The 13,559-nt window shown below is 44.5% G+C and overlaps 1 protein-coding gene across 1 annotated transcript in view; it reads left to right on the forward strand.

Annotated features, from left to right (window-relative positions):
• The window catches only part of LOC126425270 (uncharacterized), a 65,192-nt gene that overhangs the window by 8,933 nt on the left and 42,700 nt on the right, over window positions 1-13,559 (forward strand). Inside the window, exons 2-3 of the mRNA XM_050088238.1 lie at window positions 1,913-1,991; window positions 2,495-2,596. Coding sequence (XP_049944195.1) covers window positions 2,582-2,596 — 15 coding nt within the window. The 5' untranslated portion in view covers window positions 1,913-1,991; window positions 2,495-2,581. The remainder of the gene's footprint in view (window positions 1-1,912; window positions 1,992-2,494; window positions 2,597-13,559) is intronic.

A 13,559-nucleotide genomic window follows, 5' to 3' on the forward strand; every position in this document is an offset into this window, starting at 1 on the left:
CTCCGTAGTTACCGTCCCGACGTCGTTTAACACGCCAGGCATAAAATGTCTCGGAAATTTTTTGCATGAACGCTGTATGTTTACACGTAAAACAGGAAAATGTTTCTGAATTGCTTAACATTCCGATAGTGACGGCTGTGCAGGTTGACACATAAGATTTATATTTGATGTTTTTCATTTTCTTATCTTTTATTCTTTCACTCGGAGTGTGACTGCCCAGCGTATGTACAGTCGTGGACAAAAAGAGCGAGACCCCTCGCCTTTTCGTTATGCAGATCCGCACAGCTTTAAAGTCTGCTACACAGTATAACAGGCAAGGCGATGAAGTGCTCCCAAAATTCTATGTACAGGCGTGAAACTGACGAACTATCCAAACTTTGTCAGACTGTTTTCAATCATATGTAAGACTGTACGAGGGTTGGAACTTAGGTAGTGGCAACTACACTACTGGCCATTAAAATTGCTACACCACGAAGATGACGTGCTACAGACGCGAAATTTAGCCGACCGGCAGAAGATGCTGTGATATGTAAATGATTGGCTTTTCAGAGCATTCACACGAGTATGGCGCCGGTGGCGACACCTACAACGTGCTGACATGAGGAAAGTTTCCAACCGATTTCTCATACACAAACAGCAGTTGAACGGCGTTGCCTGGTGAAACGTTGTTGTGATGCCTCGTGTAAGGAGGAGAAATGCGTACCATCACGTTTTCGACTTTGATAAAGGTCAGATTGTAGCCTATCGCGATTGCGGTTTATCGTATCGCGACACTACTGCTCGCGTTGGTCGAGATCCAATGACTGTTAGCAGAATATGGAATCGGTGGGTTCATGAGGGTAATACAGAACGCCGTGCTGGATCCCAACGGCTTCGTATCACTAGCAGTCGAGATGACAGGCATCTTATCTTGGATGGCTGTAACGGATCGTGCAGCCACGTCTCGATCCCCGAGTCAACAGATGGGGACGTTTTGAATACAGCAACCATCTGCACGAACGGTTCGACGACGATTGCAGCAGCATAGAATATCAGCTCGGAGACCATGGCTGCGGTTACCCTTGACGCTGCATCACAGACAGGAGCGCCTGCGATGGTGTACTCAATGACGAACCTGGGTGCACGAATGGCAAAACGTCATTTTTTTCGGATGAATCCAGGTTCTGTTTTGTTTGGCGACATCGCGGTGAACGCACATTGGTAGCGTGTATTCGTCATCGCCATACTGGCGTATCACCCGGCGTGATGGTATGGGGTGCCATTGGTTACACGTTTCGGCCACCTCTTGTTCGCACTGACGGCACTTTGAACAGTGGACGTAACATTTCAGATGTGTTACGACCCGTGACTCTACCCTTCATTCGATCCCTGCGAAACCCTACATTTCAGCAGGATAATGCACGACCGCATGTTGCAGGTCCTGTAGGGGCCTTTCTGGATACAGAAAATGTTCGACTGCTGCCCTGGTCAGCACATTCTCCAGATCTCTCACCAATTGAAAACGTCTGGTCAATGGTGGCCGAGCAGCTGGCTCGTCACAATACGCCAGTCACTACTCTTGATGAACTGCGGTATCGTGTTGAAGCTGCATGGCCAGCAGTACCTGTACATGCCATCCAAGCTCTGTTTGACGCAATTCCCAGGCATATCAAGGCCGTTATTATGGCCAGAGGTGGTTGTTCTGGGTACTGATTTCTCAAGATCCATGCACTCAAATTGCGTGAAAATGTAATCACATGTCAGTTCTAGTATAATATATACTAGAAGTATAATATTGAAGTCTTAAGTATTTATAAAGAAATGTTTAGCACTCGTTTATATTTCTCAAATACGTATTTTCAGTACTATTACTTTAAAGTTGTCTCTCTTCCTTTGAGCATGTACTAATCCGCTCTGGTATTGATGACCACAGAAACGAGACCCCTGCCAGGATGTGCTGCTGCATCACCGACTGGCGGCTGACTACGCTCGTCATTGCAGTCCTCAGTTTGGTGAGTTTGAAAGCAACCATATATAATTACTTTGGAACACATTGTGGGAGCAGACAGAGATCAATGTTATTACTAATACTTACTATCAGTTTTGATCACAAATTTGTTTATTCTGGTAACCGGTTTAGACTACGCCTGTGGTCATCTTCAGACCTACAAGTCTTAGTGACCAATAATGCTTCAGTGTTTGTCACAGGTACCTGTTAATTCCGTACCTTGCCCTGTCATTGTTTTATTCTTAGTCTTCTAGTACTATTTTTTTATACTTTAACTAGATTTTTGTTTATAAGACTGACATGTAAAATAAAACCAATGCTGTTTAATATTGTCTGATGTAAAATTTGCAATAATATAGGAGCGTCATAGGCAGTATTTTTATGCACAAGTACTGTGACTTCTCGATTACTTTCTTTCTCAGTTTTCATTTGCAAGAACTAATTATCTCTCAAACAATCTATACAAATGGATGTCTCTGGTTACACCTTGAAATTCTATCTGTGCAGCATATACTACAACACGTCGGTCAACGATTTCTGGAGCCTCATTAATGGAAAGCGCCATGGTAGAGCATCTGTCGTTTCCATAACAACATGCTGCCGTTCATGGTACGTCGTCTGACGTGACAGTGTTTGTGTATCGATATTACAACAACCTTGTTGGAGAGTAACCTGCTGCCACATCTTTGAAATGGCGTCTACACTTACCTTGGCAACTAGTAGCTTCTAAATGGTTCTCCAACAGGCCCATACGGGGCAACGCATGTACTGTCGAAACGATTTTTATTTCTCTCATATATTTTTAGATATTTTATCTGACAATAGCTGTTGAACCAGTTAAGTTCCATGTACTTTTCATTCTTGTCATTGTTCTTTCATTACGAAATTTTACGTTATTATTTGACGTTTAACGCATTGGTTAGCGATGACATCAGTCTATCAAAAGTGGGCGGAGCCTTCAGTATATAAGTAAGACGTGCACTGCTCTATCTAGCAGCGATTTACCACCAGAAGGAGGCTTCTGCTCGTACAGCATTTTGGTAATTCATCGTCTTATAACTTTGTAGTTTTACATAATTTTCTTTAATGTACTGGGTGATCAAAAAGTCAGTATAAATTCGAAAGCCTTATAACTTTGTAGTTTTATATAATTTTCTTTAATGTACCGGGTGATCAAAAAGTCAGTATAAATTTGAAAACTAAATAAATCACGGAATAATGTAGATAGAGAGACACAAATTGACACACATGCTTGGAATGACATGGGGTTTTATTAGAACCAAAAAAAAAATACAAACGTTCAAAAAATGTTCGACAGATGGCGCTTCATCTGATCAGAATAGCAATAATTAGCATAACAAAGTAAGACAAAGCAAAGATGATGTTCTTTACAGGAAATGCTCAATATGTCCATCATCATTCCTCAACAATAGCTGTAGTCGAGGAATAATGTTGTGAACAGCACTATAAAGCATGTCCGGAGTTATGGTGAGGCATTGGCGTCGGAGGTTGTCTTTCAGCATCCCTAGAGATGTCGGTCGATCATGATACACTTGCGACTTCAGGTAACCCCGAAGCCAATAATCGCACGGACTGAGGTCTGGGGACCTGGGAAGCCAAGCATGACGAAGGTGGCGGCTGTGCACACGATCATCACCAAGCGACGCGCGCTGGAGATCTTTCGCGCGTCTAGCAATATGGGATGGTTCTAATAAAACCCCGTGTCATTCCAAGAATGTGTGTCAATTTTTACCTCTATATCTACATTATTCCGTGGTTTATTAAGTTTTCAAATTTATACTGACTTTTTGATCACCCAGTATGTAGCCCTCTGATCAGACATTGTGTTTGACTTGTAGGTCTGAAGACGATCTCAGGCGTGGTCGAAACCGGTTACCAGAATAAATAAATTTGTGTGTCAAGACTGATGTTAATAGTAACTATTAACCATATATAAAATATAAGCGGCAACAAAAAGAAACAAAGAGGATGTTAATAAAGAGGTTGGACCAAAATACGGAAACACCGCAAGAAATAGATGGCTGAATATAAATGCAGGCGACAGCCTGCACTCTGCGCTGTTTTGATTGACCACGAACGGCGTCTCAGCTATACTGATAAGCCAAAACATTATGACGACTGCCCACCTCGATGCTGGACGACGCCTGGTGGCATTAACGCCACGTGACGCGGTAAAGAAAGTATGTAAGAGCAGACAGGGGATCAGCCTAATGAAGATATGGGCTGAAAATGGGGAAATCCATTGAGATAAGTGACTGAAAAAGGGAAGATTATTATCACGCAAAGCCTGTGAACGAGCATATCGAAAACGGCGAAGCTGGTCGAATGTTCACGTGCTACTGTCGTGAATATCTATGGAAAGAGGTAGGACAGTGGCACTACCTTGAGCCGTGTATCGACTCGTGCTACACCTTGTGTTCAGATTGCATTGGTTTTCCTTTTCTTCCCCTGACATGTTTGTTTGATATGTTGTCTGTCATTAAGTGGCTGCTTGCTTGTCTTTACCCTCTGCTATCAATACCCCGTGTACCCGTGGTCTAGGGGTAGCGTCTTTGATTCATAATCAAAACGTCTTCGATCTCGGGTTCGATCCCAGCCACTGCCTAAATTTTGATAAATAATCAGCATTGGCGGCCGAAGACTTCCGGCATAAGAAGTCAGCCTCATTCTGCCTTGTCAAAGAGGGCGGAGGAGCGGATAGAGGTTCAGGGCACTCTCTTGTCCTAGGGGTCAGAATTTGCCCCTAAAGGCGGAAGAATCAGCAATGATCAACGACATGAGGATGCAGAAGGCAATGGAAACCACTGCATTAAAGACACGCAACGTGTATCCACAGGACATGTGGCCTGTAATTGAAGAAGTGTCATGATGATCTCTCCATTGGCAAAAGATTCCGGAATAGTCTCCCATTCGGATCTCCGGGAGGGGACTGCCAAGGGGGAGGTTACCATGAGAAAAAGATTGAATAATCAACGAAAGGATAACGTTCTACGAGTCGGGGCGTGGAATGTCAGAAGCTTGAACGTGGTAGGGAAACTAGAAAATCTGAAAAGAAAATGCAAAGGCTCAATCTAGATATAGTAGGGGTCAGTGAAGTGAAGTGAAGTTGAAGGAAGACAAGGATTTCTGGTCAGATGAGTATCGGGTAATATCAACAGCAGCAGAAAATGCTATAACAGGTGTAGGATTCGTTATGAATAGGAAGAGAGGGCAGAGGGTGTGTCACTGTGAACAGTTCAGTGACCGGGTTGTTCTAATCAGAATCGACAGCAGGCCACCACCGACAACGATAGTTCAGGTATACATGACTTCGCAAGCTGAAGATGAACAGATAGAGAAAGTGTATGAGGATATTGAAAGGGTAATGCAGTATGTAAAGGGGGACGAAAATCTAATAGTCATGGGCGACTGGAATGCAGTTGTAGAGGAAGGAGTAGAAGAGAAGGTTACAGGAGAATATGGGCTTGGGACAAGGAATGAAAGAGGAGAAAGACTAATTGAGTTCTGTAACAATTTTCAGCTAGTAATAGCGAATACCCTGTTCAAGAATCACAAGAGGAGGAGGTATACTTGGAAAAGGCCGGGAGACACGGGAAGTTTTCAATTAGATTACATCATGGTCAGACAGAGATTCCGACATCAGATACTGGATTGTAAGGCGTACCCAGGAGCAGATATAGGTTCAGATCACAATATAGGAGTGATGAAGAGTAGGCTGAAGTTCAAGACATTAGTCAGGAAGAATCAATACGCAAAGAAGTGGGATACGGAAGTACTAAGGAATGACGAGATACGTTTAAAGTTCTCTAACGCTATAGATACAGCAATAAGGAATAGCGCAGTAGGCAATACAGTTGAAGAGGAATGGACATGTCTGAAAAGGGACATCACAGAAGTTGGGAAGGAAAACATAGGTACGAAGAAGGTAGCTGCGAAGAAACCATTGGTAACAGAAGAGATACTTCAGTTGATTGATGAAAGGAGGAAGTACAAACATGTTCCGGGAAAATCATAAATACAGAAATACAAGTCGCTGAGGAATGAAATAAATAGGAAGTGCAGGGAAGCTAAGACGAAATGGCTGCAGGAAAAATGTGAAGACATCGAAAAAGATATGATTGTCGGAAGGGCAGACTCAGCATACAGGAAAGTCAAAACAACCTTTGGTGACATTAAAAGCAACGGTGGTAACATTAAGAGTGCAACGGGAATTCCACTGTTAAATGCAGAGGAGAGAGCAGATAGGTGGAAAGAATACATTGAAAGCCTCTATGAGGGTGACGATTTGTCTGATGTGATAGAAGAAGAAACAGGAGTCGATTTAGAAGAGATACGGGATCCAGTATTAGAATCGGAATTTAAAAGAGCTTTGGAGGACTTACGGTCAAATAAGGCAGAAGGGATAGATAACATTCCATCAGAATTTCTAAAATCATTGGGGGAAGTGGCAACAAAACGACTATTCACCTTGGTGTGTAGAATATATGGGTTTGGCGACATACCATCTGACTTTCGGAAAAGCATCATCCACACAATTCCGAAGACGGCAAGAGCTGACAAGTGCGAGAATTATCGCACAATCAGCTTAACAGTTGCTTACAAGAATAATATACAGAAGAATGGAAAAGAAAATTGAGGATGCGCTAGGTGACGATCAGTTTGGCTTTAGGAAAAGTAAAGGGACGAGAGAGGCAATTCTGACGTTACGGCTAATAATGGAAGCAAGGCTAAAGAAAAATCAAGACACTTTCATAGGATTTGTCGACCCGGAAAAAGCGTTCGACAATATAAAATGGTGCAAGCTGTTCGAGATTCTGAAAAAAGTAGGGGTAAGCTATAGGGAGAGACGGCTCATATACAATATGTACAACAACCAAGACGGAATAATAAGAGTGGACGATCAAGAACGAAGTGCTCGTATTAAGTAGGGTGTAAGACAAGGCTGTAGCCTTTCGCCCCTACTCTTCAATCTGTACATCGAGGAAGCAATGATGGAAATAAAAGAAAGGTCCAGGTGTGGAATTAAAATACAAGGTGAAAGGACATCAATGATACGATTCGCTGATGACATTGCTATCCTGAGTGAAAGTGAAGAAGAATTAAATGATCTGCTGAACGGAATGAACAGTCTAATGAGTACACAGTATGGTTTGAGAGTAAATCGGAGAAAGACGAAGGTAATGAGAAGTAGTAGAAATGAGAACAGCGAGAAACTTAACATCAGGATTGACGGTCATGAAGTCTATGAAGTTAAGGAATTCTACTACCTAGGCAGTAAAATAACCAATGATGGACGGAGCAAGGAGGACATCAAAAGCAGACTCGCTATGGCAAAAAAGGCATTTCTGGCCAAGAGAAGTCTACTAATATCAAATACAGGCCTTAATGAGGAAGAAATTTCTGAGGCTGTACGTCTGGAGTACAGCATTGTATGGTAGTGAAACATGGACTATGGGAATACCGGAACAGAAGAGAATCGAAGCATTTGAGATGTGGTGCTATAGACGAATGTTGAAAATTAGGTGGACTGATAAGGTAAGGAATGAGGAGGTTCTACGCAGAATCGGAGAGGAAAGGAATATGTGGAAAACACTGATAAGGAGAAGGGACAGGATGATAGGACATCTGCTAAGACATGAGGGAATGACTTCCATGGTACTGGAGGGAGCTGTAGAGGGCAAAAACTGTAGAGGAAGACAGAGATTGGAATACGTCAAGCAAATAATTGAGGACGTAGGTTGGAAGTGCTACTCTGAGATGAAGAGGTTAGCACAGGAAAGGAATTCGTGGCGGGCCGCATCAAACCAGTCAGTAGACTGATGAAAAAAAAAAAAAAATTCAATATCTGCGTTTTTGCTTCCGGGAAACTGCTATGGAGGAAGTGAGATCTTCGACCGGTTGTAGCCTCGTGTGGTGGCGCGGAAGTAGAGGCGTTGCGCGCAGAGAGTGTGGTGGACACGGGAGGGCAGTGTGGCTCTCCAGCGCGAAGCAGGCGTGGTCGGTTGTACCGAGTCGCCACGTGATGTTTGTCGGTTGTGTGTAACGAGCGGGTCGAGTTGACGGAAGAGCTCCCCGCTGTTGGTTGTATACAAAATCGCCCACGAGTAGTTGCTGTTCATTTCGCCTTGGTGGGACGTTAACAAGCTTCCTTAAGTCCTCCATTTCAACACTGGAGTTTAAAAGGAGACACCTAACATGAAGGAGCGGTCACTACCCGTCAACGTGGCAGAGAAGACGTGAACTTCGGTGACAGAGCGTGTTGTCGCGTGACCGTGGCGTATTGGGTACGCTGGTGACGCGTGCGCGGTCCGATGTGTGGATCCTTGCCATCGGAGGTCGTGTACTGCCTGTTCGAGCATAATTACAAAAAGTTCGTGGAAGGGCTAATCATTAAGTAATAATTTTGTGTAACCAGCGTCTCTTCTGCCTTGTGGCCTCCGGCGATCGGGTTTCCTGTCTCTGGCACCGGTGTAATTGAAGACAATGGTCTTTCCTCCTCCTCTCGTTACTGTCCGATGGGAGGTGTAGTTTTGGCAGTTTAACTGTTTCGCTATTCTGTCGTGGGTTATGAGTAAATTCATGCTTTTTGTTGGTTGATCATGTGGTCGCTCATTCAGGACTGTGTGGTGTAAGTTTTCTTGCACGAGGTTAGCTCTAATTCTGTCAACAAGTTAAGCCATCTTATAACAAGTTTTTGCTGGCTAAAAGTCGGTGCAGTGACCAGCCTGAGAGTGGCAATTGTGTTTACGGGCGTATTTAAACTGGTCAGTATTCTGTCTAGCCTGAGCATCCCCGAGTGGGTGATTTGTGGCCGCCTTACACGGGTCCGTCATATCTGTTACGTTCTAATGATATTCCAGGACACTTTTGTTTAAATTTTTTTAAATTCCTACAAGTTTGTAAATTGCTTTTATTGCCATTATTCGTGCGTTTGCTGAGACCTGTTTAATTTTTTTTAATGGCAATGTTGGTAGCTTCACTACCTCACTGTACTTTATTGACAAAGTTCTGTATTTACTTTAGTAGCCTGTTTACTAATGTTCTTAAATTTTTTAAATTGTTGTATTGCTATAAATTACTTTGATAGGCGTTAGCGGCGTGTTTTAAAAGGAAGTTTATTGCCGTACTGCTAGCTTCTGTGTTTTTTTTTTAATTTTAAATTGTTGTATTTCTATAAATTACTTAATTGCCGTTAGTGGCGTGTTTAAAAGGCTGTTTATTGCCGTACTGTTAGTTTCTGTAAGATACGAATAAAACATTTGTGAAAATCTCAACTCGACAGTAAACTACTAGAAATTTGGCCCCGTTTTCCAACTTGTGGTAACCACTGTGTGTGTCATAACTGTAGGAGCGAAATGGTTGGACGTCCACGACTCTTCGCAGAACATAGGTTCGGAGGCTTGTCTGCTCTGTAAAGTAAGTGATATGTGACATCTCGCCCGAAAGAGCACAATGCTGGTGCAAGCACAAGTCGTCAGAACATACCGTTCATCGTTCACTGTTGAAGATAGAGCTCCGCAGTAGACCACCCCTACGTCTTCACTTGTTGACCCAACGACGTCGTCAATTACAATTGCAGTGGGCACGGGACCATCGAAATTAGACCGTCGATAAATGGAAACATGTTAACTCTTCGGTTGGGTCACATATTTGCTACTCTAGTTTTCTGGCTGTCTCCACAATTGCCGTCATCGTCATGAACGGCGGCTCGAAACGTGTAGCATGCCACGGACGCAGACAGGTGGGAACAATGTTATGCGGTGGGAGACATTCTGCGCTTGCTTGGGACCTGCAGTAGTAATCGAAGACACGGTGACACTTGCTAGCCTCCTACATCCCTTCATGCTTGATGTCTTCCTCAATGGTGATGACAACTTTCAGCAGCATAATGTCGTTTCCTGACATAGGTGGGAGACGGAAAAAGAGGTTGCTTGTCAGTCTGCGCTTCCGATCGGTACAGAGCAGAAGGCATTTGATTGATTTCGTCTATCTGAGCCAACACTGGTATAGGCATTTTCTAGAATTGCAGGTGGTGAGACTCGGTAGGGAACTCGTTGTGGAGACTCTTGGATAAACAGGGTTTTGAAATAGTTGTTCATTCCAGACAGGACTAACTAATACAGTGGAGGCTAGTTCTAGGGTTAGAAAATGCATGAATAATACTGTTACAACAGAAGCCAGTGCAGAAGTCCCAGGAGTGGATGCTAACCACAGCAGCACACACTAGTAGCATCTTAAGGGAATAACTTCGTTGTAAAACAAAACGTAGCAATGAATGTGTCACTGTTCACGGAGGCACTCCAAGTGAGAGAGCAGACTTACGCGGAGCTGGGCCGAGGCTGGAGTCGACGGACGCGAATCCGGCGTCCAGATCCTCTGACTGAGAACTCTGCCAAAATTCGGAATCTAGGGGTTTTAAAGAGTCGCGTGGGGGCACTGTTTTCCCCCACTTAAAGCCACCCAGTCAATCCCGTAGGTCTCTTGCAGGCGCCTGCCAATCACAGTTTAGTTAGGTCCCCTCTACTGCTCCCAAGGCGGTGATGTTAGTTGCACTAACTAAGTCCGTATTTGGTGTCAACATTGTTCAGCTGAAAGCTAAACGTAACTGCTATGCCAAATAAGGCTTGCAACATTATTGTTATACGTCATTTAGCCCCCCCCCCCCCTCGGGCTCCCAGGAGTAGGGACTGCTAGGTCAACAGTTTTTGGCGTTTTCGCTCTCTTTCTAACCCTTGTGAGCCTACTGACGTTGCTGTTCTCAGGGCTGGTATCAAGCTGCCTTCATACGCTAGTACGTGCCTGTTGGTTACAAAGTTCTACGGTGGCAACCTACCACAGCGTCTAGACGACATATGTAGTTACATGTTAATTTCTTGAAGAGTAACTAACGCCCTGGGACCGAGTCTGAGGGCGTCTGCATTTTCGCAAGGCTCTCCCCTTACTGTTTACTTCATGTAACAATATCTCTTCTAGTTTCGTCTGCCCACAGCATCGTCTCTGCTTCCGCGCCTTGAACGCCTGTCCTCCTTTCTCACAGCTTCAAGATAACTCTACACTAGCAAGGAATAGTCAATATACTACGAGGGCAGTTCAATAAGTAATGCAACACATTTTTTTTCTGAAACAGGGGTTGTTTTATTCAGCATTGAAATATACCAGGTTATTCCCCAATCTTTTAGCTACACAACACTATTTTTCAACGTAATCTCCATTCAATGCTACGGCCTTACGCCACCTTGAAATGAGGGCCTGTATGCCTGCACGGTACCATTCCACTGGTCGATGTCGGAGCCAACGTCGTACTGCATCAATAACTTCTTCATCATCCGCGTAGTGCCTCCCACGGATTGCGTTCTTCATTGGGCCAAACATATGGAAATCCGATGGTGCGAGATCGGGGCTATAGGGTGCATGAGGAAGAACAGTCCACTGAAGTTTTGTGAGCTCCTCTCGGGTGCGAAGACTTGTGTGAAGTCTTGCGTTGTCATGAAGAAGGAGAAGTTCGTTCAGATTTTTGTGCCGACGAACACGCTGAAGTCGTTTCTTCAGTTATGAAGAGTAGCACAATACACTTCAGAGTTGATCGATTGACCATGGGGAAGGACATCGAACAGAATAACCCCTTCAGCGTCCCAGAAGACTGTAACCATGACTTTACCGGCTGAGGGTATGGCTTTAAACTTTTTCTTGGTAGGGGAGTGGGTGTGGCGCCACTCCATTGATTGCCGTTTTGTTTCAGGTTCGAAGTGATGAACCCATGTTTCATCGCCTGTAACAATCTTTGACAAGAAATTGTCACCCTCAGCCACATGACGAGCAAGCAATTCCGCACAGATGGTTCTCCTTTGCTCTTTATGGTGTTCGGTTAGACAACGAGGGACCCAGCGGGATCAAACCTTTGAATATCCCAACTGGTGAACAATTGTGACAGCACTACCAACAGAGATGTCAAGTTGAGCACTGAGTTGTTTGATGGTGATCCGTCGATCATCTCGAACGAGTGTGTTCGCACGCTCCGCCATTGCAGGAGTCACAGCTGTGCACGGCCGGCCCTCACGCGGGAGATCAGACAGTCTTGCTTGACCTTGCGGTGATGATGACACACGCTTTGCCCAACGACTCACCGTGCTTTTGTCTCGATCACTGCCTGTTGTTTGCAACGCACATCTGTTACAGACGCCATTTTAACAGCTCCGTAAAGCGCTGCCACCTGTCGGAAGTCAATGAAACTATACGAGACGAAGCGGGAATGTTTGACAATATTCCACAAGAAATTTCCGGTTTTTTCAACCAAAATTGGCCGGAAAAAAAATGTGTTGCATTACTTATTGAACTGCCCTCGTACAATAATTGTCGTGTCTTGGAGCCAGAACCGTGCTGAGTGGTTTGAGGAGAATAATAGCGAACTCACGTTGTGTCTCGGCTACCAAATTGGCCTGATGTACATCCTGTGGAACCCATCTGGGTCGCTATCGGGCGCCATCACAGCGCACGCAAGTCAGCGGCCCGTTATTTACGCGAATTACATGCCTTGCGTAGACATTTAGCACCACACACCTCCACAAACCTACCTACAAACTGACGCATGCCTTACACGCAGAATCAGTGATATATTTCGTTCCAAAGATGGATAAATAACCTGTTAAGCAGCTGTTTACAATGTTTTGGCTCATGAGCGTAAGTGTATCCGAAAGTGGGCAAATTGTGGGTGCCTGAGTGCTAGGCGCTTTCGAAGACAAATTAGCCGAATTGTTTGGTGTTTCGAGAGGCGCCATATCGTAGATCTATACCGCAAACAGGGAGAGCGGGGAAACACCATCCGCTAAATCACAACGCGGACGGAAGTGTTTTTTGAGTGGTCGTCACAGGTGGTGACTGAAGAGCATTGTTACGAAAGATAAGAGTAAGACAGCTGCAAAAGTAACTGCGTAGCCGCGCGGGGTAGCCGTGCGGTCTTAGGGGACTTGTCATGGTTCTTGCGGCTCCCACTGTCGGAGGTTCGAGTCCTTCCTTGGGCATGGGTGTGTGTCTTCCTTAGCGTAAAGTTAGTTCAAGTTACGTTAAGTAGTGTGTAAGCCTAGGGGCCGATGACCTCAGCAGTTTAGTACCAAAGGTACTTACCACAAATTTCCAAATTTCACTGCGCAACTGAAAGTCACCCTCCAAACCATTTATCAGTGTAAGGAAAAAGGTTGTGCCGACGCCACAAAATCTGGACTATGGGGCAATGGAAGACAGTCATTTGTTTGCAAGAATCTTGTTGCGCACTAACTTTTGGCATAGTATACGACCCAACAATGAAACACGCCGGAGGGTTAGTAGTGACGACATGGGCAGCCATATCTTGGTACTTTTCAAGGTCACGTTACTGTCACGGATTATGCTATCAGTCTGCCTGATCATGGCCAGTGGTGATCCTCAGTTCCAAGAAAGCAGGCTCTGTGTTCATACAGTTCGCATCGTCCAGGACAGGTTTTGTGAACACGAAGATCAGTCGCCGCACCTCCTTTGGACGTGACACTCACCAGATCTCAAAATTATTTAGGCCTAC

Source organism: Schistocerca serialis, chromosome 10 (assembly GCF_023864345.2).
Source record: "Schistocerca serialis cubense isolate TAMUIC-IGC-003099 chromosome 10, iqSchSeri2.2, whole genome shotgun sequence".
In the NCBI taxonomy this organism is placed as follows: Eukaryota; Metazoa; Arthropoda; class Insecta; order Orthoptera; family Acrididae; genus Schistocerca; species Schistocerca serialis.